Genomic DNA, 24,205 nt, shown 5'->3' on the forward strand with positions numbered 1-24,205 from the left:
AAATTTAAAAAATACTTATTTGGAAGTTGAGGAAGTGACAGGTTTTAAATTGTTAAGAAATATTAGTGGCCCTGGCCGGTTGGCTCAGTGGTAGAGTGTCGGCCTGGCGTGCAGGAGTCCCGGGTTCGATTCCTGGCCAGGGCACACAGGAGAAGCGCCCATCTGCTTCTCCACCCCCCCCCCCTCTCCTTCCTCTCTGTCTCTCTCTTCCCCTCCCGCAGCGAGGCTCCATTGGAGCAAAGATGGCCCAGGCGCTGGGGATGGCTCCTTGACCTCTGCCCCAGGCGCTGGAGTGGCTCTGGTCGCGACAGAGCGACTCCCCGGATGGGCAGAGCATCGCCCCCTGGTGGGCGTGCCGGGTGGATCCCAGTCAGGCGCATGTGGGAGTCTGTCTGACTGCCTCTCCGTTTCCAGCTTCAGAGAAAAAAAAAAAAGAATAAGAAATATTAGTGAGAAAATTCTTAAGCTTATTATGGTTACCAAGAGAAAACTCCCCAATAAATTCAATAGAAAGGAAGAGAGAGAGAGAGAGAGAAAGAGAGAGAGAGAGAGGGAGGGAGGGAGAGGGAGAGGGAGAGGGAGGGAGAGAGAGAGAGAGAGAGAGAGAGAGAAAGAGAGAGGGGACGAGCCTTTTCAGGAAGCGGGAGGGGAGGAGAAGCACACAGGAAGCTGAAGACTGGCTTAGCTGCTGAGAGAGAGTCTGTCCAAAGTCAACACAACACTGAGTTTCCACGTTCCATCTTTTCTAGAGATGCCTTTTTAAAATGGCCTTTTCCTGCATGCACTCCTGCCTTTCCTTATTTTTTTGTTTTGTTTTGTTTTTCTTTTGTGGGCAGACCCACTGAGGAAGCTCTTAAATGCAGGAAGACTGAAACATAATTTTGTTAGGCAATGAGTAGCACATCAAGTCATGGAGTACAGCTTACTAATTAACAATGTTAAAAATATACTCAAACGAAAAACTCTTAGAGAGTGAATATAATTAATATCTATATTATCTGTACCTTGAATTCATGCTTTCCCTGGTTTTTGTAAGAGCCAGTCTTCATTGTGAGAACTCGGATTCTGAAATAGTATCTTGCCTTCCTCTTCCTAAAAGCATATGAGATTGAAGCTACTTACGTACTATTTGTGGTATTTGGTTGACAGCCATCTCTAGAACCAATTCTGTCCCACACTGGAGACTTTCAGGCCAAAGATCTGGAGACTAGTTTCTGACCTGTTCTGGGACCAGGAACTGAGCTCCTGATGCCATTCCCCATCAGCAGAACCCAGTCCCTATTTCCCAGGTTCAGCACCTGGCTTCCTGCCTGTCAGCCGGTGCGTAGACCTTTTCCTACTCTCAGCAGCTCCCCTGGAACTACAGAGCATGCTTACCTCCCACCCCAGTGACTGGTGCTATTTGCCAGGCTCCCGGATGCTTCATTCTAGATTCTACGCTACAGAGACCTGATAGTTCTCAATACCTTCAATGGTTGTCTATTGCTAGAACTTCATGAAGCCAACTAAGCTAATCCTAACCAAAGGCTAGTCCTAACCCATTGATAAAAACAAAAATGAGTCTAATTTCACTCTGTGCCTGGGATGAGCTCTGAGAACCAAAATGGTGTTTGAGCTATGGTCAGTTCCAGCAATATTTTAGATCGACTTCAGTTTTCTGATTAGTATTTCAGTTCCTCTAAGGTAAGCCCTGATACCTTTGCTGCTATTTGCCAAGGAAGTGACTCTTTCCTCCACATCAAATAATCTACGCAATTCTTCTGCTCAGACTCTCAGGAAAGCTACCTGCCAGATCTGATGCCACACCTTCTCTACTGTCTAAAATACTGTGCCAAGTGAATTCTAATTTATCACATCCTTCGTGTAACATAGACTTTGACAACACACCTTCCCTGAAACTAAAAATCCTAGGTATTTCTTTATATGTCCCTATTATATCACTGGCTCTCCTTTCCCCCAGTTTCAAACTGGCCTGCCCTTACTCCTGTTTACATATCTGTCCTGACATTTAACCATGAATTCCTTGAGAGAGGCAATATCTCTTACGTTTATAAGAACTTAACTGTGATTAAAAGTGCCAGGGCGGTGGCACAGTGGATAGAGCGTCGGACTGGGGATGCGGAGGACCCAGGTTTGAGACCCCGAGGTTGCCACTTTGAGCACGGGCTCATCTGGCTTGAGCAAAAAGCTCACCAGCTTGGACCCAAGGTCGCTGGCTTGAGCAAGGGGTTACTCGGTCTGCTGAAGGCCCATGATCAAAGCACATATGAGAAAACAATCAATGAACAACTAAGGTGTCACAATGAAAAACTGATGATTGATGCTTCTCATCTCTCTCGTTCCTGTCTGTCTGTCCCTATCTAACTGTCTCTCTCTCTCTGTCCCTATAAAAAAAAGTGCCTGATATATCTAAGAGGCTTAGTAAATGTTTACTGCATGAATAAATAAGTGCTTATGGATGGGGAAAAAATGTCAACTGGGTAATAAAGAGCCAGAGGTACTGAGTCTGGATCAAGTGGTGGGTAGGGACAACCAGAGGAGAGGCTTCTGATTCCAAGCTAGGAATTTAGATGGAGATAATCAGAAAGAATCTAAAGGTTTAGTGAGAAAGACACCACATTATAACTTATGTGTATCTCTTTTAAAATTGTTTGAATCCTATTACTTCACTGAATTCACTTATCAGTGCTAGTAGTTTATGGTAACATCTTTACAGTTTCCTATTGAGAGTATCCTATCATTTGCAAATAATGATAGTTTTACTTCTTCCTTTCCAATTTGGATGCCTTTTATTTCTTCTTCTTGTCTGACTGCTGTGGCTAGAACTTCCAGTACTATGTTGAATAAGAGTGGTCAAAGTGGACATGCCCATTTTATTCCTGATCTTAAGGGAAACACTTGTAGTCTTTGTCCATTGAGTATGATGTTGGCAAGGGTTTGTAATACATGGTCTTTATTACACTGAGGTATGTTCCCTCTATTCCCATTTTGCTGAGAGTTTTGTTTTGTTTTTTTTTTACCATAAATGGGTGCTGGGTTTTCTCAAATGCCTTTCTTGCATCTATTGATATGATCACGTGGTTTTTATCCTTTATTTTGTTTATATGGTATATCACATTTATTGATTTGTAGATATTGTATCAAATTTGTATCTTTGGTATAAATCCTACTTGATCATGGAGTATGATCTTTTTAAAGTATTGCTGGATCCTGTTTGCTAAATTTTGTGAGGAATTTAGCATCTATGTTCTTTAGAGATATTGGCCTATAATTTTCTTTCTTTGCAGTGTCTTTCTCTGGTTTTGGAATTAGGTTAATGCTGGCCTTGTAAAATGAACTTGGGCATCTTCCCTCCTCTTGAATTTTTTTGAATAGGTTGAGAAAGATAGGTGTTATTTCTTCTTTGAATGTTTTGTAAAATTCACCTTTGAAGTCATCCAGTTCAGGACTTTGGTTTGTTGCGAGTATTTTGATTATTGTTTCAGTTTTACTAGTTGTAATCTGTTTATTCAGATTCTCTGATTCATCCTGATTCAGGTTTGGAAGATTGTATGTTTCTGGAAATTTACCCATTTTGCCCAAATAGTCCTATTTTGTGACATATAGTTGTTCATAATATTATCTTATAATCCTTTGTATTTTGTGGTGTTAATTGTTATTTCTCTTTCATTTCTGATTTTATTTATTTGGATCCTCTTTTTTTTCTTGATGAGTTTGGTTAAAGATATATCAATCTTGTTTGTTTTTGGAGAACCAGCTCTTGGTTTCATTGATCTTTCATTTTTTTAAAATTTATTAATTTTTTTATTTTATTGAATTTATTGGGGTGACATTGGTTAATAAAATTATACAAATTTCAGGTGTACAATTCTATAATACACCATCTGCATATTGATTGCATTGTGTGTTCACCACTGCAAGTCAAACCTCTCCTATCCCCACCTATCCTCTATTTCACCTATTTCTGCTCTGATCTTTATTCTTTTCTTCCACTCAGTTTGGACTTTGTTTGTTATTATTTTTTAAGTTCTTTCAAGTATAAACTTCTCAAATGCAACAGCTTAAACACAACAGAAGTGTGTTCATTTCTCTCTCATAAGAGTTCAAAGAGGACATGCTAGGTCTGGGGTAGGGAGGGGGATCAGGGAGCTCTGTCTCACATGGTCATTCAGAGGTGTATGGTGATGATGACTGCCATTATCAACGAAGGCCGATGGGGCAGAATAGAAGTTCATGTGAGAAGCTTTTATAGGCCAGGCCTAGAAGTGGTATAAATCACTTCTGCTTATATTCGATTGAAGAGAATTTAGTCACATGGCCATACTCCAGTGCAAGGGATAACAGAAAAGGGAAAAGAGATCATGGTTAACAGTTTGTGGTACATGTCACATTAACTTTTGGTGACAACATCAAGGACTTATGGTATATAAAGGACCAGGTAGAAAAACATTAGAAATATATAGAGTATGTTTAACAAAGACTTGAAGAGATATATTTATATATATTTCACCAACACGTAATTTGGTTGAAACAATCTGTAGTTCAAAATCTATAGCTCAGTATCATTTATGTTGAAAAAAAGTCACACATTTGTCTGTCTCTGTATCTGTACATATATGCATCCATATAGCTAAAAACTTTGAAAAAGAGTTAGAACATTTATCAAACTAAGATAGTAAATTATTCTAATGAAGTTATGGAAATTATACAGGATAAGAATGAAGGGGGCAATTTTGTGGTTTATTCTATTATTTTTGTATCATTTAAATCTTTACAGTAAGAATATACACATATAATAGCTGTGCAGTAAGAAAAGCTCAGTGGATAGAGCATTGGCCAGCACGTGGACATCCCTAGGTTTGATTCCCAGTCAGGCACACAACAGAAGCAACCATCTGCTGCTCCCCTTCCCTCTCCTGCTTCTCTTCCTCCTCTCCTCCAAAAGAAACCACGTCTGTACCTCTAAGGAGGTAAGACTTCTAAATCATCTTCATCAACTTCTTAGGAAATACTAAACTACTGTTATTCACTTAAATTGACACTTTCACGCATTTTATCCTCTACATATTTTATTTATTTCTAATGTCTTAAATACAGCCAATATTCACTTAAAATTTACTGTTTGTATGTGCACTCTCCCAGCTTTGTTTTTCCAAATTTGGCTAAATGTTTCTATAACTCTGACCTTTTCACAAAACATTACAGTGAGATTAAGAAAACACTGGGTCTGGTCCTGCATCCTTGAATACTGAGAGATGTTGAGTGGTCACAAATATTTTGTGCTCCCATCTCACAGACTTATGCTATATATGAAAGGTTAAACAGTAATTACTGTCTGATAGTTTAATTTACAAAAAATGAATTATCTATAGGTAAAAAGATGATGACCCTTAAATTCTGATCTATGATTATAAAACTGAGGTATGTGTAAACTAAATTTGGTGACAGATTGCCTTATTCAAAATATCAAAATTAAATAACTAAAATCCTAAAATTTAAGTAACAAATAATATATAAAATTAGCAGAACATTCATATATATATATACACATAAGCTTAAGTTTTAAATTCTAGCAAGTTCATTTCTTTCACTCTGAAAATAAAGCATCATCAAACTTCAAATTAATGAACCTATATAGAACATGTGATTTTGACAAATATTACCATATTAAATGTAGTACAATTTAATTTCTTGGCTTCATGTGGGTATATTCTATCTAGATATGTTAACATTTTTGTGGTGTTATTTTTTACAGTATAGGAAAATACAGACATCCTAAGTTTAAGGTAAGGTATTACTGTAATATTTTTAGATGTGGCAAATTTTGCTGAGGAAACAGAATTTTTCATATCAAAATTATCTTGCAAAACTTCTACTGAAAACTACTCAGGTATGTGTCTCAGAGGTGGAATATAAATAATCTTCACTGTAAGTACAAGGCCAAACAATAGTAAAACTAAATCACAGAAGTCGAGAGGTAGAAGTGAATTTAAATTTGCCTTTTCATTTTACACCTTCTAGGAAATTATTTTATGGAAATTACTCAACATTCTTTTCAAGCTTGCTAAACAAATATTTAAAGAATCTTCTCTCTAGTTCCATAAAGCTCTAAGTTTTCTGTTTTAAACTGTGGGCTATAATTCTTTAATCTCAGTTTCCCTACTTATAAAAATTGAGCATTTCATGGAAAGGAAAATTTGAAACACACTTGTAAAATAACATATACAATATATTCATGATCCTCTAAGTCATGCTGACATAGGTAAGATCAATAGCTTAAGAAGTGGTAGAAATGATAAAAGTTACATTTAAAAAATTATCTTTCCAAAAAATAAAAATATGTGTCAATGAAATTATATTCTTTGGAATTTCCAAACTCAGACCTTTGTAACTAGTACTTAGATGTTACTTCTTAAGGTGGTGAAAGGAGGGCCTTCAGGCTAAAGAGTAAGTACATCATTATCCTTCCTAAGAATAACAGAGCAAAGGTTCACTGCCAAGGCAGGGTGTCACGTTACTTCAGGTCAGCAATTTGAAAATTTACTCTGTGGTTAAGGTCTGGTTTTCCCAGGGAGGCAAGATTAAATGCCAGATAAAGGATTCACTACTTGACAATTAGAGAAACTGATGCCTACAAGCTGATAATACCCTAAGAGGTAACTTGAAACAATTATATCAATGATCTAAACACTGTATAATGCATTACCTGTTAGCAGCCATGAAACAGAGATGTGAAAATGCAGAATGGGAGAAGGAAAAATAAAAATGATTTGTATTAACCAAAATTATTTAGATTACTCATCCTTATTAGTTTCTTTTTTAAAACATTTGCTTTACATTAAATTAAATCAATACCATTTTAAAAAAATAAAAATTAGAAATTTTACTTGATTACATGTAGAAAGTTTAGAATTTTATACCCTGATATTGGCAACTGACCCAACATTTTATAAAACATTCAAAAGCACATATCTTTTAAATTCCGATTTTTATTTTATATTTTCTGGGGGAAAAATCTTATGAGATGTACATGAGATTCCATTCACATCTGTTTTTTACTCTTTCTAAAAGGCTTCAGGCTTATTTAAGAGCTTCTGCAAAGATAAAAGGAATAACATTTTCTTTGCTTGTTGGGTGGTCGAAAGGTGAAACATCAAATTCCCAGTGTGGGAAAATCCCAAAGTACTCTAGGTGAAATGTTTTGATGCTTAGTAAATGCAGCTATGTGGAAATACACACAGCTGAAGACCAGCCAATAGTATTTTCCTGGCTGAGATCAAATAGAAAAAGAAAGCTGTAAAACAGGAGAAAAAAAAAAAAGAAGAGCAACTGACCATTTACGATGTTGAAGTGTCCACTGTACTATAATAGTAACTCACATGATAGGGTTCTTCACACCATTCCTTTCCTCTTGACAACAAGGCTACCGCCAGTCACCTGCATTTCCTGTCTCTGATTTCCTCTGCTTCAGCAAGTCTCCCCTCTACCACTCCGCCACAACTGCTTGTCAAGGTCACCCATGACCTCCTTGTTTTTAAATCCAAAGGTCAACTCTCTGTTTTCATCTTACGGCATCTGACAATGTTGATAACTCTCTTCTCCATGAAAGATATTTTTCTCGGGTTTCTGATTTTCGTCCTACTCCTTTGGCAGTTCCTTCTTGATACTTTGGCTGGTACCTCTCATCTATCTACACAGTGCCCGATAGCCAGCCTATGACCAGTCCTTGAACCTCCTCTCTTATTTTAATCTATAATTACCTCTTGGATGACCTAATCTAGGTTTTCCATATTATAAATTTACTGTCAGTTCCAAAATGGACATCATTTGCTTGAGATAGGGCAGGGTGGGTGTGCTGCAGACACAGCGGAACACAACACTTTGGAAGAGCTTCTGTGGGATTAGAAACGGAGGTAGCAGGGTCTTGGAAAAAGACTGGTAAACGTATTCTTGTGCACATGGTTCAGGTGCTCAAGGCTGTGTACCTAGATAGAATTTTGGAACGATGAGGCCTGTGAATCTTAAATTTAACACATGTCAGTGTATTTTCCAAAGATTTGTACCTCTACCACTATAGTATAAGAATTCTTGTTGTTCTGTATCACTGCAAACATTATTTTATTGTCAGTATTTTCAATTTATCAATCTAATTAGTAAGAAATGGTGCTTTACTCTGGTTGTAATAGTATTTCCCTATAATTCGTAATGTTGAGTATCTTTTCATGGGTTTATTGGTCTTTTGAATATATTTCCATTGAATTGTCTGTTTAGATCTTTTGTCCATTTTTCTATTATGTCTTTTTTCTTTTTGATTTGTAGATCATTGTGATTATTCTGGATACCATAGTTATTCCTTACAAGTGCTATGTAACGTAATATCATCTTCCATTCCAAGATTTCTTTTGATTTTATGAGACATTTTTGTTTTAACGAAGTGAAATGTAGCATGTTTACCGTGCTAGTGTGTGGTTTTTGTCTTGTTTTGAAAATCCTCTTCCTCTTAGGTTCAAATTTTTATTTTCATACATATTCCCCTAAATATCTTAAAAGTTTCACTTATCACATTTAAAGCTCTAATCCACTTGGATTATTACATCATGCAGTAGGCATCTATTTTTGTTTCCCTCAATGCATTTTTAACTCTAATCAAGACTTACTGCCTTGCATATCATTGCTGTTTAACATCTGAGAACCACCTTAGTTCAACTCCTTTCAAAATAATGTTGTAAAATGTAGTCACTGTTTAAGAATGACTCTACTTTCACCATCTTCATTCACCATTGTGTCTTGAATTTCACCCTTGTTTTTATGTTAATTTCTTCATCTTTTAATAATTCTTTAATGGTGATCTGAGACTGGTAAGCTCTCATAGTCTTATGAAAATAAACTTATTCTGTTGTCATTCCTAAATGATTATTTACTATGTACAGAAATCTATGTTGGCAGTTATGCAGTTCTTTTCTCAGCATTTTGAAGATACGGTCTCTTCTGGCTTTTATCCGTTGCCACAGATTAGTCTTCAATCAGGCCAACAGCTATCCCTTTATGGAATGCTGCCCTGTCTCTCGTTCTCTTTCATTTTACAGTTTCACTATAATCTGACTAAATATAAATTTATTTTTATCCTGCTCAGGACTGTTTATACTCTCCAAATCTGAGGACTAATGTTCCTTTCTGAGAACTGTTCAGCCATTATTTCTTAGAATATTATCTCTCTCAGTCTCTCTACTCTCTTAATCTGTAACCCCTAATAAATGAAGTTTAGACCCTCTCAGTATATTTTCCATGTCTAATAAATTCTGCTTAATATTTGCTATTTCTTATATATATTATATTCTCTGTAGTTTCCTCAAAATGATCTTCCAGATTATTGACTTTCAGTTACATCTTACATCCTGCCTAACTTTTCCATCCTCCAATTACCATATTTTACATTTCTAGAAGTTCTATTTGATTCTTTATTATAATTGACCTATTCTTTTCATTAAGTGTTTAATCTTTTATAATATAATTAATTTGTAGACTCAACCAAATCATCCTGTTATTAAATTGCTAGGAATCTAATTAGTTTACTGACTCTTTGTCATAGAACTTTATATTTTGTACTGTTGGATTATGAACTTATCCTCTTGTAGACCTCATTTGATGAATTTACTTATGGCCAGTTTTCAGGGCATTTCCTTCCAAAGGAGTTTTGCGTTTCATTCTCCTAGCAACATGAGCTTTTTCTCTGCTTGGGTAACACAAATCCTAACTCTGGTTCTGTATGAACCAGACGACTCTTTGCTAGCCCACGCTTGCTGAGGGCTCTAGCTTTAGGAAGGTAGGGTCTTAGGTCTAACTTCCCAAGGTCTTGTCTCCTGTCCCCACGCAGGCATTAAAGTCCAAGTCCCCAGAACTTCATGAATAATGATCCGTCACTCCTCTAACTACACTACAGCTCACTTGTTCTATTATTAGTTTCCTCTTTATTTCTACCCCTGGCAATTTCCCCTAATATATTATAAGCACAGTAGGATATTTAAAAAGGATGATTAAAATATTTTTATGGAAGATTATGTGGTATACTGTATTGCTAGACCCAGAAATCTAAACCATTTACAGCATTTTATTAAATCGCATTCCATGATTGATTAAGCATTTTCATTTCATTTAAAAGTCATTTTCCCAACACAATATACTGTAAACCAAAGACTGACAGATAACATATCTATCTATAGTTCTTTCTTAGAAAGAGAACTCTGATTTTTAGGTAGGCACAATAGCACAAAGAATAAAGGTTACATTTCTCAGGTTCTGTTGCAGTCAGACTGGGCCAACTGACTAAATTTTAGACAGTGAAATGTAAATTAAAAGTTTTTTTTGAGACTTCCTGGGAGACCAATTAAGAGGTGCTGACTCAACTTTATAGGGCACAGGTAAGAAAGGCAACATCATTATTTTGATTCAATTTTCTTGACCCCAAGCCAATTTCTTCTTAGTGTATTCTGTCTCACTATTTCACTATGTTATTTCTGTAATCACTTTAATCCCTGAGCTTAAAGTTGTTGTCAATGGCCGTCATGAATAGATATGGGCAAGGAGATCATTGTAGAGGGAGGAGGAGAGAAAGGAAAGGGAGGAATATCTATATTTTCCCAAGCATAAACTAAACACTTAGATGAGGTTAAAACTGCTTTTGAATTAGGATGTAGTGCTGTGAAGGAATCAGTAGGTATACCAAAGTGTCTTCACCAATTATCCTAGGTTAGGTACCTCTGATCTGTCTGTCCCCCAGTACCTTGTTTTTCCAAAGGAAGTCAACTCCCTAGGCCCTAGGGAGTCAGTCTCTTCTCCTACAATTAAGAAAAGATAAAAATGCTACTTTCTTTGTAGATTCTAAGAGCACACTTCCTGAAATAAAACATAAAACCAAAAAATAGAAGAGACGTGTTTCTAGAACTTTTTTATCAGCTTGTAGTCAAACAAGATGCCCTTACTACTTGAGTAACATTGTTCTTACATATCTGACATTCAGATGATCCATCTCAGTTCATTTTTGCATATCCTTTTAAGTTTAATCATTCTACTGAAGATCAGTGTTGAAACCAATTCATGGCTTTAGCCATGTTCCACATTCTGTTGGGTAAAGGCGTATGGGTAGAAGACCAAAAACACCAAGTGCTACTCTCCTATAATTTGCCAGAAAATTTTAGGCGAGTATCTTAAGAAGTCAGCCACTCCCTTTATAAAAATTAAAAATAACTAATATAACAATTCAGGATATGGTCTAGATTTAAATTATTTGGTAATATATATGTGTAACATTCTAATCAATATTTAGTTCATAATAGCACTCAGTAATTGTACTTTTACTAATTATATTTAGAATATTAGATCCAAGTATGAATATAGATTTTAATTAATAGGACAACTTGACTTTGACTAAGTCTGTGTTATAAAAGACTTGAATCAAAACTCTTCTCTGGCCTGACCAGGCGGTGGCACAGTGAATAGAACGTCGGACTGGGAAACCCCGAGGACGCCGGCTTGAGTGTGGGCTCATCTGGTTTAAGCAAGGCTCACCAACTTGAGCCCAAGGTCACTGGCCTGAGCAAGGGGTCGCTCGCTCTGCTGTAGCCCCCCCCTTGCCCCGTCAAGGCACATATGAGAAAGCAATCAATGAACAACTAAGGTGCCACAACGAAGAATTGATGCTTCTCATCTCTCTCCCTTCCTGTCTGTCTGTTCCTCTCTCTGTCTATGTCTCTTTCACAATAAAACAAAGCAAAACAAGAAAACTCGTCCTGACTTTTATGATGATCAGGTACTGACTGAGACTGACAGCCCAAAGGAGAACGTGACAAGCATTTGTGTTAGCACATCAGCACAGTGCTAGACCAAGGGGTTACTAAGATTGTATTCTATATTGTGAGGACATAAAATCCTGTGGTGACCCATTTACTTGAATAGGAAACAGTCTGGAGGAAGCCACGTGACAATAAGGATTGAATGGTGAAAGTTCTAGTCACACTGATCTCCTTTCACCACAAACTCTAGTCCAAAAGCCGCCTACAATTGTCCTTAGGATTCCATCATTGATCGTGATGGTAGTACTGTCTCAAAACCTTTCTTCATCTCCTGGGACAATGAATGGATGTATACACTTGCATGTACATGGAGAATTAGAATCATATCCCATCTGTAGATTAGTAAGAATAAAGTGGTTCAAAAGTTTAGGTGGTCCTATTTGAACAGAGTTAATGGGCTGGAGTTAGCTTACACTGGACCTCATCTATGAGAGCCTTTGTGATGTGAAGCCTGTTAGAAAATATCCACTTTGAATTATTGCAAGCAGTTTTTTTTTGTTTTTTTTTTTTTACAGAGGCAGAGATAGACAGGGACAGACAGGAATGGAGAGAGATGAGAAGCATCAATCATCAGTTTCTCGTTGCGCGTTGCGACTTCTTAGTTGTTCACTGATATTGCAAGCAGTTTTAATAATCCATTATATCCTTCCGGTGAAAGGGTTAATCCAAATATTTCACCTAGTCAACACTTGCAGTATCAACTGGATAGATATCATCCTTATCACAAAGCAAAAGAAAATAGAATTATTTGAAATTATTTTATATAAACACTTCCTATGGCTAAATTCTGATGATGGAGTATTATTAAAATGATTAAGAGACAATTTATAAATGGAGAAAAAAAAAAGCAGAAAATGTGGATTCTACTTTCCCAATTTGGAAAAAATAGCTCTTTAACAAGCAAATGCTCACTATGCTAGTCAATGAAATGATGCAACACTGAAATTCCACATTTTACTCTCCTTATATAGCCTAGCAACACATGAGAGAATGAGGAGTATAGGATACAGAAAGAGGAAGGTGAAAAAATAATATATTTAGAAAATCCTCTTAGGTACACAAATGACTAGGCATTTTCTTTAATGTTCGATAAATAATACCATAAATAAAACTTGTTTGACTTTTTAAAACACATTTTTATCCAACACAAGAGTGTTAACACTACACCAAATAAAGTTACTCTGTGTTTGGCACAATAATTACAGGAAATCAGTGAGAACCAATATTCTCCAGTTTAAACTTGCCTACCAAGTTTAAACAAAAGAATAAAATCTATAGTATAATTTTGGTGTATTTCCTATGTAAGTTAAATCAATACCATGAGTAAAATACTGCTAATTAGCTCATATTACTAAGGTTTATGTATTTCAAAATGAGGGATAACATTAACAAGAATTTGAACAGAAAAACTGTGACCATGTAAAAACATCCATTGAAAAGCCACATTTCACGAGCAAGCTAAAAATTAATTTTATCATTTAAAAACTCATAGTTAATCTTGAAATTACAAAACAGAAACAAATGAAAAGATTTCATGATTTTTTAGTTTTTTAAAATAGCTATTTCAATCCTCCATTCTCCCTCAAATCACAATCATGGTTATTCCACAAAGTTCCATTACCTTCCTCTCAGAAGATGACATCACTTTCTAGTTCACAGAGAAAACAAAAGCCATCAGGCAAGAGCCCCTTCTACTACTTGCCAATATGCATGTGTACTGTCCACCTCCTCTCATCCTTCCTCCTACTACACTAAAAATGGCGTCACTCCTATTATCTTAAATTAAACTCTCGCCTGTGCTTTGGTTTTCATATCCCATCTCCACCTGGGTCCTTGGCAAATCAATTATCCCCCTTCCTTTGGGTTTAGTGTTCCTCTTCATTCTTTCAGCATTTAAACATAGTTGAAGGTCTTTCATTTTAAAAACAAAACCAGTTCTATGTCTCTTAAGCTACAGCCCTCTCTCCTCCCCTTCATGGCCAAATTCATGAAAGGGTTGTCACCTCATCTTGCCTGCCTCAATTTATCCAACTGTATTCTGATTTTCACTCCCAGGATCTCACCAGGATCATCACAGCTTCCTTATTGGTAAAACTCAACAAACACTTTCTATTTATCATCTTAGTTTTTCTCCTTTGGTAGTGTTCACTATAACTGACTGCATCATATATCAAGTACTAACAGTTGTTGGCTTCCAAGACTCTCCTGGCTTTCTTTTATCTGTTTGGGCCTTCTTAGCTTTTTTTTTTTTTCTTTTCTGTATTGTTATGAAGTGAGAAGCCCAGGGAGGCAGACGGACAGACTCCCGTATATGCCCAACCCGGATCCACCTGGCATGCCCACCAGGGGGCCATGCTCTGCCAATCAGGGGTGTTGCTCCATTGCAACCGGGGCCATTCTAGCACGTGAGGCAGAGGCCGTGGAACCATCCTCAGCGTCTGAGCCAGCTTTGTTACCATGGAGCCTTGGCTGTGGGAAGGGAAGAGATAGATAAAGGAGAGGGGAAGGGTGGAGAAGCAGATGGGCGCTTCTCCTGTGTGCCCTGACAGAGAATTGAACCCGGGACTTCCACACACCCGGCTAACGCTCTACCACTGAGCCCGCTGGCCAGGGCCGTGCCTTCTCAGCTTTTTACAGTTCCATTTCTCTGTCAGTCTTTTAAATCCCTGATGCTGGCCAGGGTTCATTCCTTAGGTGTTTTTCTCTTCTTGCTCTACATATTCTGAACAATGGCATCCATTCCATGACACTTGATGATTAACACTTGATGATTTCCAAGTCCATTTCTATCATACAAGTTTCTCTCCTGAGTTTCTGACCTTTGTATCCACCCGGAATACTCTTCAGCGCTCCAAAAGACACCTCGATCCTCTCTGCAAGTTAAAGTCTCATCATCCATGTCCTCTACCGCCAACCTTTTCTTCTGAGGATCCAGGCTCAGTGCACTGTGCACAATCCACCCAGTTGCCCAGGACTAAAATTTAAATATCATCTTAGACTCTTCCATCTCTCTCCTCCCTAAAATCTAATCAGTAATGATCCTGTTGATCCTACCTCCTGAATCTCTCTCCAATCCAGCAACTTCTCACCGCTTCCCTGCGGTGAGAACATGGTGGAGATGTTCTTATAAAGGCAAGATATCTAAAGAACTCTAATAATAAAAATATTATAGTTTATTTCTAGATTTTTAATTCATAAATTCGGTCACTGAACAAGAATTTATTAAAATCTATGAGATACAGGGCTTATGTGCTGTCAGGGAGAGGGAGGAAACCTCACTCAAAGAAGCTCCAAAAATTTAAGGTTAATGTAATTGTTTTAATAATCCCAAAAGGCTTCTTTAATCATTAGATAGAAAATCACATCTATTTCTCAAAAATTATTCAAGATAAATTATATATTCAATCAATAACAGTACAACTTTACTTACTACTTATAAACAGTCCAGCCCAAAATTATATAAACAGAATTAATTATATGTGAGAATGTGAGAATCAATTAGGAAGTCACATAAAACCCAATACTATTACCTGAATTCCAATTCAAAATACAATTCTGTCTTTTCATTTTCTTTAATGTGGAAATTATACAGACCAAGAAAAAAAGAACCTTTTATTTACCTTCATTCAAACTGATTATTATGCATTATTTGACCATTTCTAAGTCGTGGAAGAGAATTACAAATGAAAATTACTTTTTAATTTATGTTCAAGGTCATGGCAGTTTCATTTCCAGATTTCCTAGGTGAATCTGAATAAAAGGATTTCCATAAAACGCTGTAACTGTCTTTCATTGCGACCCAGACAAAAGGTGCATGCATTTCTAAGCTCCTGGTTTTGTATAACCAGAAAGAGGAATATTACAGTATTTCCAAATTCACCCAAATTTGATTCTGTGATTTCCTTAGGGAAAAAATCTACACTCAAAATGCTGTATGTGAATCAGCAGCATGGTCAGGCCACTAGAGGGACATGGGTAGGTCTGGTGGATCTACTTGTCACAGAGTGATTCAGAAAACCAGAAGAGGGGCCACCTGGTTTAGCTTCCTACACAACAATGTTACTCTACACAGAACCAACCTATCCGCAGTTCCACATCTGTGTGACTTCCCTCACTCTGCAAAAAACTAGGACTCTCCTATATTTACACCTCTGGCAAACTCTTCGGTATTCTAGAGAGCATAAGCATAACCTCGTGTCTCAAAATGTGCTGCCTTAAAAAGAGATTGTTAAAGACATAAAGTGAAAGAGATTTAAAAATGCATGATTATTGGCAATTATTATAGAAATATACAAAAGAGATACAAATACTGTTCTCTTTTTTCTATTTGAGTGTAAAACTAAATTAAGTTGCTTAAAGCTTCATAAGATGAACAAATCATAAACTAGATCATGTATTCTGTATAACAGTAAAATAATAGATTGAAGTGTGTTAAGCAATCTAGTAGATTAATTCTGGACCTGAAACAAGAAGGCAGTTATAGAACAAAAATTTTTTCCCCACTAATAAAAATAATACTTTAAAGTTAAAACTGTAAGGTTCTAAACAGTATCTTGCCAATCTCTTTTTATAATATTAATAAAGTTCAAGGCCACGTTTACTGAAAAAATTTTGGCAAGCCAAATTAAAATAAATACAGTGTCATATGACTAGATTTCCCAAACCTGGAATTTTGACCTTAACTCAAGTCTTCCCAATTCTAATGCTATAAATAACTACTTTAGCTGAACAAAATATTAAAACTATTCATTCTCACAGAATGTGGTTGTGCTTTTTCAATGTGCATGCCCCAGCAAATATTTGGTATAAGCTTATTCATTTGACAAATATTTGTTGCATATCTATCAGGGCTAAGCCCCGTACCAGGCAATGATGATATAAAGCTTGTCAAGATCAGCACAATGCCTCTCCTTAAAGAGCTAAGACCAGCAGAGAAGAGAAACAATGAATAAATAATTGCAAAAATCCATCTCCTGGGGGTATATGATAGAGCTGGGGAAGGCCTTCTGAAAGTTCAGAGGCAATGCCTTTAGAACAAAACTCTTCAAGGCTACGGCAAGAGAACTGCATGCCTGTAGGTCACTGCCAAACGTTGCCATCACTTCAGTTAGTCCCCCCCCCCACACACACACAGCTTCATTTATATACTAGGCTCTGTTTGATATAATATGCTGCTTCATTAAAGGAGCCTTTATAAATCAAGCGTTCTTAATATAGTTTTAAACATCAAAAGAAATCATTTCTACCACTTCAGGAAAATCAAATAAACATAATAAATGAAGTGGCAGCACAAGTGTGAAATATTCCTGAAAAATGGCAGATTGACCTCTCCTCCCCAAACCACATTAAAATCCTAATAAAAGATATGTTTTTTAAAGGTGTAAACATACAAGAACTAAAAGGGAGAAAAGGAGAGGAGACCAAAACACTCAAGAAATTCATCAATTTTTTATAACCCTGAAGAGGAGGAGGAGCGGTAACGGAGCAGGGGAGCAGAGGTCCCAGCTGGGTGACTGTGGAGGAGGGCAGGTACCAAATGCAGGAGGCTAACTTGGGGTCCAGACCCCAGAAAGGACAAGGCTTTCAGGACACCTGTGTTGGCAGAGAGAAAGTTGTGGGAATGAAAACAGATCAGCTAACAATATGTAAGTGCGTCACTGGGTACTCCCCCAACACACATGCTTGTACACGTATGCACACCTGTGCCCACACCCAGATTACTGCACTTCCCACCTCTCCTATTGTTAGAAGTTCAATGACACCGGGGAAAAAGATTTACAATCTACTGAAATCTGGATGCCACTCTAATAAAAAGCCCAGATCACCAAATAAAAAGCCATGCTCCTGTACAAAGAGCTTCTGAGTGGTCTCAAAAAAGATAGGCAACAACCACAGATATGTTGGGAAACCTCCAAAATGTAAGTGAAGGCAAAGAAAATCAAATAAGAAACAACACAATGCATGGAGAATACAATTTAAAAACAAAAATATGTAATTCATAGCCTTAGGGTAAAAAAGAAATGTAGCACCATAAAACAATATATATAGAATTAGTAACACATGAACAGCAAGGAACACAGAATAGTTCTTTGAATTAAAAATTAGGGTAATTGAGATAAAACATTCAGTAGAAAGGTTAGATGATAAAGTCATCTCTGAAGATAAAGCTATCTCCCATAAAAACAAACCAACAGAACGATCAAGTAGTTGGAATATAAGAAAGATTAGAATTAGATTAGGATCTGTCAGAAGATGTAACTTCAGACCAACAGAGGTTTCTGAAAAAGAAAACAAATTGGAGAAGAGAAAATTGTCACAGAAATAATACAAGAAGAATACACAGTATTTTCAGATATGAATTTCCATACTAACAGCGCCCTCAAGTACCTAGCACTATAAATGAAAAAATGCTCAAACCAATGCTCATTGTTGTAAAGTTTTTAAACACGGGGGATAAAGATTATTAAAGTTTTCAGAGGGGGAAAAGGTCAGATACAAAAGGGACAGTGATCAGAATGTACAAAGTGAGACTCGGGAAGGGTAAGACACAGGACTTTAATATTATTTGACTTCTAAAACAATGTACAGGTATTTTCATAAACAACGAGCAATAATAACATAAGTAAATAAATAAATCCATAAGAAAAATAAAACAAAAAATGAAACAAATTGATTGAATGGACACTATGTGCTAGGGCAGTGGTCCCCAACTCCTAGGCCACGGACCGGTATTTATATTTAAGTCTAAATGATGTTTTATTTTAAAAAAATGACCAGATTCCCTCTGTTACATCTGTCTAAGACTCACTCTTGACGCCTGTCTTGGTCACACGATACATTTATCCGTCTCACCCTAAAGGCCGGTCTGTGAAAATATTTTCTGACATTAAATCGGTCCATGGCCCAAAAAAGGTTGGAGATCACTGTGCTAGGGGAACCATTCTTTTAAAAAATGTATGATCTGGCCCTGGCTGGATAGCTAGGTTGGTTGGAGCGTCGTCCTGGAGTGAGGGTTTCCAGTTCAATTCCCTGGTCAGGGCACATACAGGAGCAGTTCGATGTTCCTGTCTCTCTCAAACAAATAAAATAAATAAAAATAAAAAAGCACAATCTCATTTAAATCTCATAACTCTATGAGGAAGACACCATCAATCTCCTTTACAGGTGAGCAAACTGGCACTGAGAGGTTAAGGAATGATACAACTAGAAAGCGGAAGAGCCACAGACTTGGTTTTCTGAGTGTGGTCTTTAAAAAAACTACATGATACTGTCTCTAAACTTTAAAAGTAAAATTAACTTCAATAAAGAAGAAAGGAAAACAGTATTTGGATGTTGCCTACATACAGACCGTGGTTGATTAAAAGTTCTGTCTTGCTTAATCAGGACACAAGTTTAATGTATGTATAGGGGTTGGGAGATGCAGGCTGAAGGCATTTGCAAGTATCTTAAGTATTCATTGATTTGTGATTTGCTTCTAGAAGGTCCATAAAGTAGATTCCCTGATGTAAATGCATCAACAACCTCCACCAAAAGAAATGACACACCCACCACATCAGATCATCACTGTGTATTTGGGTAAATAAAGGGTATATGTTTCATTAAAGCTAAAAACAGAGGAGTTGCTTCTTTCCTAAATTATTGTCATTAAGCCCTTCACACTCTTCCAGGCTTGCAAGGAAAACATGCCTAAGTAGATTTTCCTAGTCATTTACAAAGATTATTAAATAGTCTGTGGTAACAAAAACATCATGCCCCTGGACCCACTTTTGCCTTCCACTCATCTTTACCATTGATTAAGTACCTTATATTAAGTACTTGAACATTTTCTCTTAAGTTTCTCTGTAGGAGTTTGCTTCCCTTTGTTTTCTATTTTTGCCGTCCTACCCATTTTCTCACTTTCTGTATCTATTTAAGAGATTCTATCTTGGGGGGTGGGGTGGGATACACTCTTTGAATAGTTCCTCCTCCCTTTTCCAAACTGGTTACATCTTCATTTTTTCTGACCTATATAATACGAAGGCTACACAGTTTTGGCATTCAGTCCCTCGCTAGTAATAAACTCCGTATAATAAAGTCTTTCAAGACTTCACACCACTCCACTGCACTAGTCCTGCATCATTTGCTGTTGCCTAGCCCAGCCTGGGAGTTCCTTCCTCTCACATAAGCAACCCTCCACTTTCTGCCTGTCATGCCCTTGACTTATTCCTCGGTTTTTTGTTTGTTTGTTTTTTTGTCCTGGTTTGGGGTTTCCGTTGACAGGCGGTAGCTGCAGCAACCTTTAAGGTTCTCAAGCATCAATGACAGCATCACCGATGTTTTCCCAACTTCTGGGTGAACACACCGGGGCTGCCTGGCCTACAAGGTCTCGGGCTTGGTCACAGGAGGTCCTTGATCGCAGCGGCAGAGCTCACAGTGCGACAACCTCCAGGGCCCCGTGTCACGGCGGCCCACGGCGTCAGTCGCCCCCCGCGCGGCGGCGGCACACCTGGCGGCCCGACCCTCGCACGTCACCTGCGGGCCGGCCGGCGCGCGCACGCGCCCGCGCACCTACCGTCTCCTTGGCAGCAGCCACCGGGATGGGGAGCAGCCCCCGGCCGCGGGGCGGGTCCTCCAGCTCCGCGTCCGCGCTCTCGGAGGGGCGCCCCGCGATCGGCGTCCCCGTGGCGTCGGGCCGGGGGCCCCCGTAGAGCTGGTAGCACACGAGGCCGACCAGACCCCCGCCGGCCGCCGCCGCGATGCTCAGCTCCCCCCAGCGCCGCCGCCGCCTCCACGCCGCCTCCGCCACTGCCCCGTCCTCCTCCTCCCGGCAGGAGAAGGGCCGGCCGGCGAGGCCCGCGGCTGGCCCCACGGGCCGGCCCCACGGCCCAGGGAAGGGGTGGTGAGGGCCGGCTGGAGGCGGCAGCCGGGGCGGCGGCCACAGGAGCCTCCGCAGCGCAGCCATAGCGGGAGCCGCTAGCGGAGCCGAGAGGGGGCAGACCGGGAGGGGGTGTCGGGGGGGTGAAACCTCGCGAGAAGTCGGTGCGCGGGGGTTCGCTCTTCTGCGAGAGCGGCCCCCACGAACGCGCGGCCTGGGGTTCCCCCGGGTGCCTGTCAACTGGGGGGGGGGGGATCCGTGGTCTCGGCCGGGGACAGCCTGGAGGAGGAGGCGCTGCCTTTCGCCCGTAGCGCAGCCCCGCAGACGTAAATGAGTGCGTCTGCCCGGCGACACCTGACCGCGATCGCCCAGCGCTGCGGGCGGCGGCCGGGGCCGCGGGGCCGAGCGCCCTCCGCCACCTGGGCCCTTCTCGTCTGCTGGCGGCCTGGCTCTTGGGTCATTGGCACTGCCCCTCCACTAAAATCCCATCCCCACACGGCCTCCTGGTCTTCGGACACAAGGTCTGTCATTGTACCTTGAGGCGTCCAACAAAAATGAAGTATAAAAATTTGGCTCAAGTCATAAAAATGACAAATTAAGTCGTAGGGTGTTCTGACTACACGATGAAGGCTTCCGGACTTTTGATGGGGAAAGCTAATGCTGTTTTTTTTTTTTTTTTAGTTACGGTTAATATTTTTAAAAATCATTATCATACCTGTGGTCACTTGATTCAACAAATCAGAACTGTCATGAAAGATAACCTTAATTTTGGAGAGAAGTTGTTGGTTTAAATATAAAGTAAATAACTGATCAGTGTATTGCGTCCTTTTTATTTTTGTTATTGCTATACTTGTTTGTTACACTGTCAGCACCACTTGAAAGAGAAAGTATACATGGCATTCTTATCCGTGTCCCATCCTGGACCCAGTGTTGGTAACTGGGTGGTGCTAGCTTTGGCCTGCATAGTCTGGAATGGTGCCAGGAGCCTCTAAAATATTCTGGGTCTGGGGGTGTGGACAACTAATCCAGAAGTCTCAATTGAGTTTTAATGACACAGAGATTAGGATCAGTTGAATCTGACGATTGTTATGAAGACTAAGGGTTTGCAGAGACAAACAAAATGGGGTTCTCTGGTCCAGAACCAGCTATTCCCATTCCTCACTAGCCACTTGCATATAAGTAATATATCAGATACACCTTGTTTTAATAAAGGTGAATGGAATTTTTCTTTCTTAAAGACACCGAAAGTGATAAACACAAAAATCCTCTATAACATACCAACAAAATGCATCTATTTTAGGAAGCCGTCTCTGTATCCCTTTCCCTCGCAGCTTGTTGGTTCTATATAACTGATGCTGCAAGGAAAACTCAGTGGTAGATCCTTGCTTTATCACCAAGATCCCTTTCATTTCTGTCTTCTCTGAACTATGGAGAATTTAGGATACCGAAAGAAGCATTTATTCTCCGGAGATGTAACACAGTTCTTCTGGCATTGTTTACTCTGAACAGGACACAATTTCCAGGTTTTCTCATAAATTTCCAGATTTCTCTTAAATTAGGCCTACATGGCCTAATGGCAGAATTCTTGGACAGACCGATGAATTTTTATTGGTGGCACATTAAAAGCTGAGTAACTCTAAAGAGAATTAGGAGGTAATACAATAACATCATATTGCAGATAAAGAAGATGTCAGAAATTTTCCATCTAAGATGACAATATGTATAGATTCTAGTTTTAATAAATTTAACGCAGCTACTGAAACTCATTTTTTTTCTGCTTCACATCCCAGTTTCTACTGTGAGAGATGGTGGGTTTAAGTTTGTCGAGTACTCAGAGTTTCAGGTAAAAGTTCTCCCAGTTGGCAAAAGTTATTCTAATTATGACTTTCCATAGTACCTTTCCTCTAAAAGTAAAATTTCCCTAAGAATAGTTTTTGTTTGCCTGACCATGTGGTGGTGTAGTGGATAGAGCGTCAAACTGGGATGCAGAGGACCCAGATTTGAAACCCTAAGGTCTCCAGCTTGAGCTCGGGCCCATCTTGTTTGAGCAAGGTTCACCAGCTTGAGCCCAAGGTTGCTGGCTTGAGCGAGGGGTCACTTGCTTTGCTGTGGCCCCCGTCAAGGCACCTATGAGAAAGCAATCAATGAACAACCAAAGTGCTGCAACGAAGAATTGATGCTTCTCATCTCTCTCCCTTCATGCCTGTCTGTCCTTATCTATCCCTGTCTCTGACTCTCTGTCTCTGTCAAAAGAAAAAAAAAAGCTATTGTTTGCTTGTTTGCTTTTTATACTTGATGACCTGTAACGATAGCTACATGAAACATAATGAGATCCCTTTATGACTTGTATATACAGTGTGTCTGCAAAGTCATGGTGCACTTTTGACCGGTCACAAGAAAGCAACAAAAGATGATAGAAGTGTGAAATCTACACCAAATAAAAGGAAAACCCTCCCAGTTTCTGTAGGATGATGTGGCAGCATGTGTGCATGCGCAGATGATGACGTAACACTGTGTATACAGTGGAGCAGCCCACAGCCATGCCAGTCGAGATGTGGACGGTACAGAGGAAAGTTCAGTGTGTTCTGTGGCTCGCTAAATTCAAATCCGTGGCCAAAGTGCAACGTGAATATCGGTGCGTTTATAACAAAGCGCCACCACATAGGAATAACATTACTCGGTGGGATAAGCAGTTGAAGGAAACCGGCAGTTTGGTGGAGAAACCCCGTTCTGGTAGGCCATCAGTCAGTGATGAGTCTGTAGAGGCTATACGGGATAGCTACCTAAGGAGTCCTAAAAAATCTGTGCATGAGCCCACATCGAACTGCATTGAATAGGTATGAAACTGGGAGAGTTTTCCTTTTATTTGGTGCAGATTTCACATATCTATCGTCTTTTGTTGCTCTCCTGTGACCAGTCAAAAGTGCACCATGACTTTACAGACACACTGTATTTCTGGGTTTAATTCTCAAGGGAGAAAACTACAAGAAAACATGATAGGAATTGAAAAGATTTCTGAAGTTACAGATTATATTGTTAAATCAATATAGATTTAGCCCAGTTTCTCTCATCTTTTATGTCAGCTCTACTAGAGCTTTAATAATATTCCCCCAAATGTCCCTACTACGCAGTGAGAGCCTATGTCTTCAAAAAGTATTCACTTTTGTTCACTGTGGTCTAAGTAAAAAGAATTAAGTTGAAACATTTAAAAATGTTCATAACAGAAAGGATTAAGCTAAAGGTGGTTTTTCAGAAAGGCGTATTGATCAGTAAACAGAATGATAAACTAGAAGCAACAATTCTTGCTACATTTTGACTATATAAACTTATAATGCTTTAGGGGCCACAATTTCCTATAAAGTAATGGAATTGAATCGGTGATCACCTTCTGATTCCATGGCCCTAATGAGCAAAATGCTCCAAGCATATCAGTGCACCATGTATAGATAACTTCATAGCATTTTGCACATGCCATTTCCCTTCTCAAAACCTACAATTTCTT

At 38.9% G+C, this 24,205-nt stretch overlaps 1 protein-coding gene across 4 annotated transcripts in view; it reads right to left on the bottom strand.

Annotated features, from left to right (window-relative positions):
• Positions 1-20,816, bottom strand: part of MICU3 (mitochondrial calcium uptake family member 3) — a 96,661-nt gene extending 75,845 nt beyond the window's left edge. For all 4 annotated transcript variants that reach the window (XR_010726124.1, XR_010726125.1, XM_066236054.1 and 1 more), the window contains exon 1: positions 20,401-20,816. Coding sequence is in view for 2 of the 4 variants with exons in the window: in XM_066236054.1 (XP_066092151.1) it covers positions 20,401-20,790 (390 nt within the window). In the remaining 2 variants the exon portion in view is untranslated. The remainder of the gene's footprint in view (positions 1-20,400) is intronic.
• Between the last annotated feature and the right edge of the window lie 3,389 nt (positions 20,817-24,205).

Source organism: Saccopteryx bilineata, chromosome 6 (genome assembly GCF_036850765.1).
Source record: "Saccopteryx bilineata isolate mSacBil1 chromosome 6, mSacBil1_pri_phased_curated, whole genome shotgun sequence".
NCBI classification, from domain to species: domain Eukaryota; kingdom Metazoa; phylum Chordata; class Mammalia; order Chiroptera; family Emballonuridae; genus Saccopteryx; species Saccopteryx bilineata.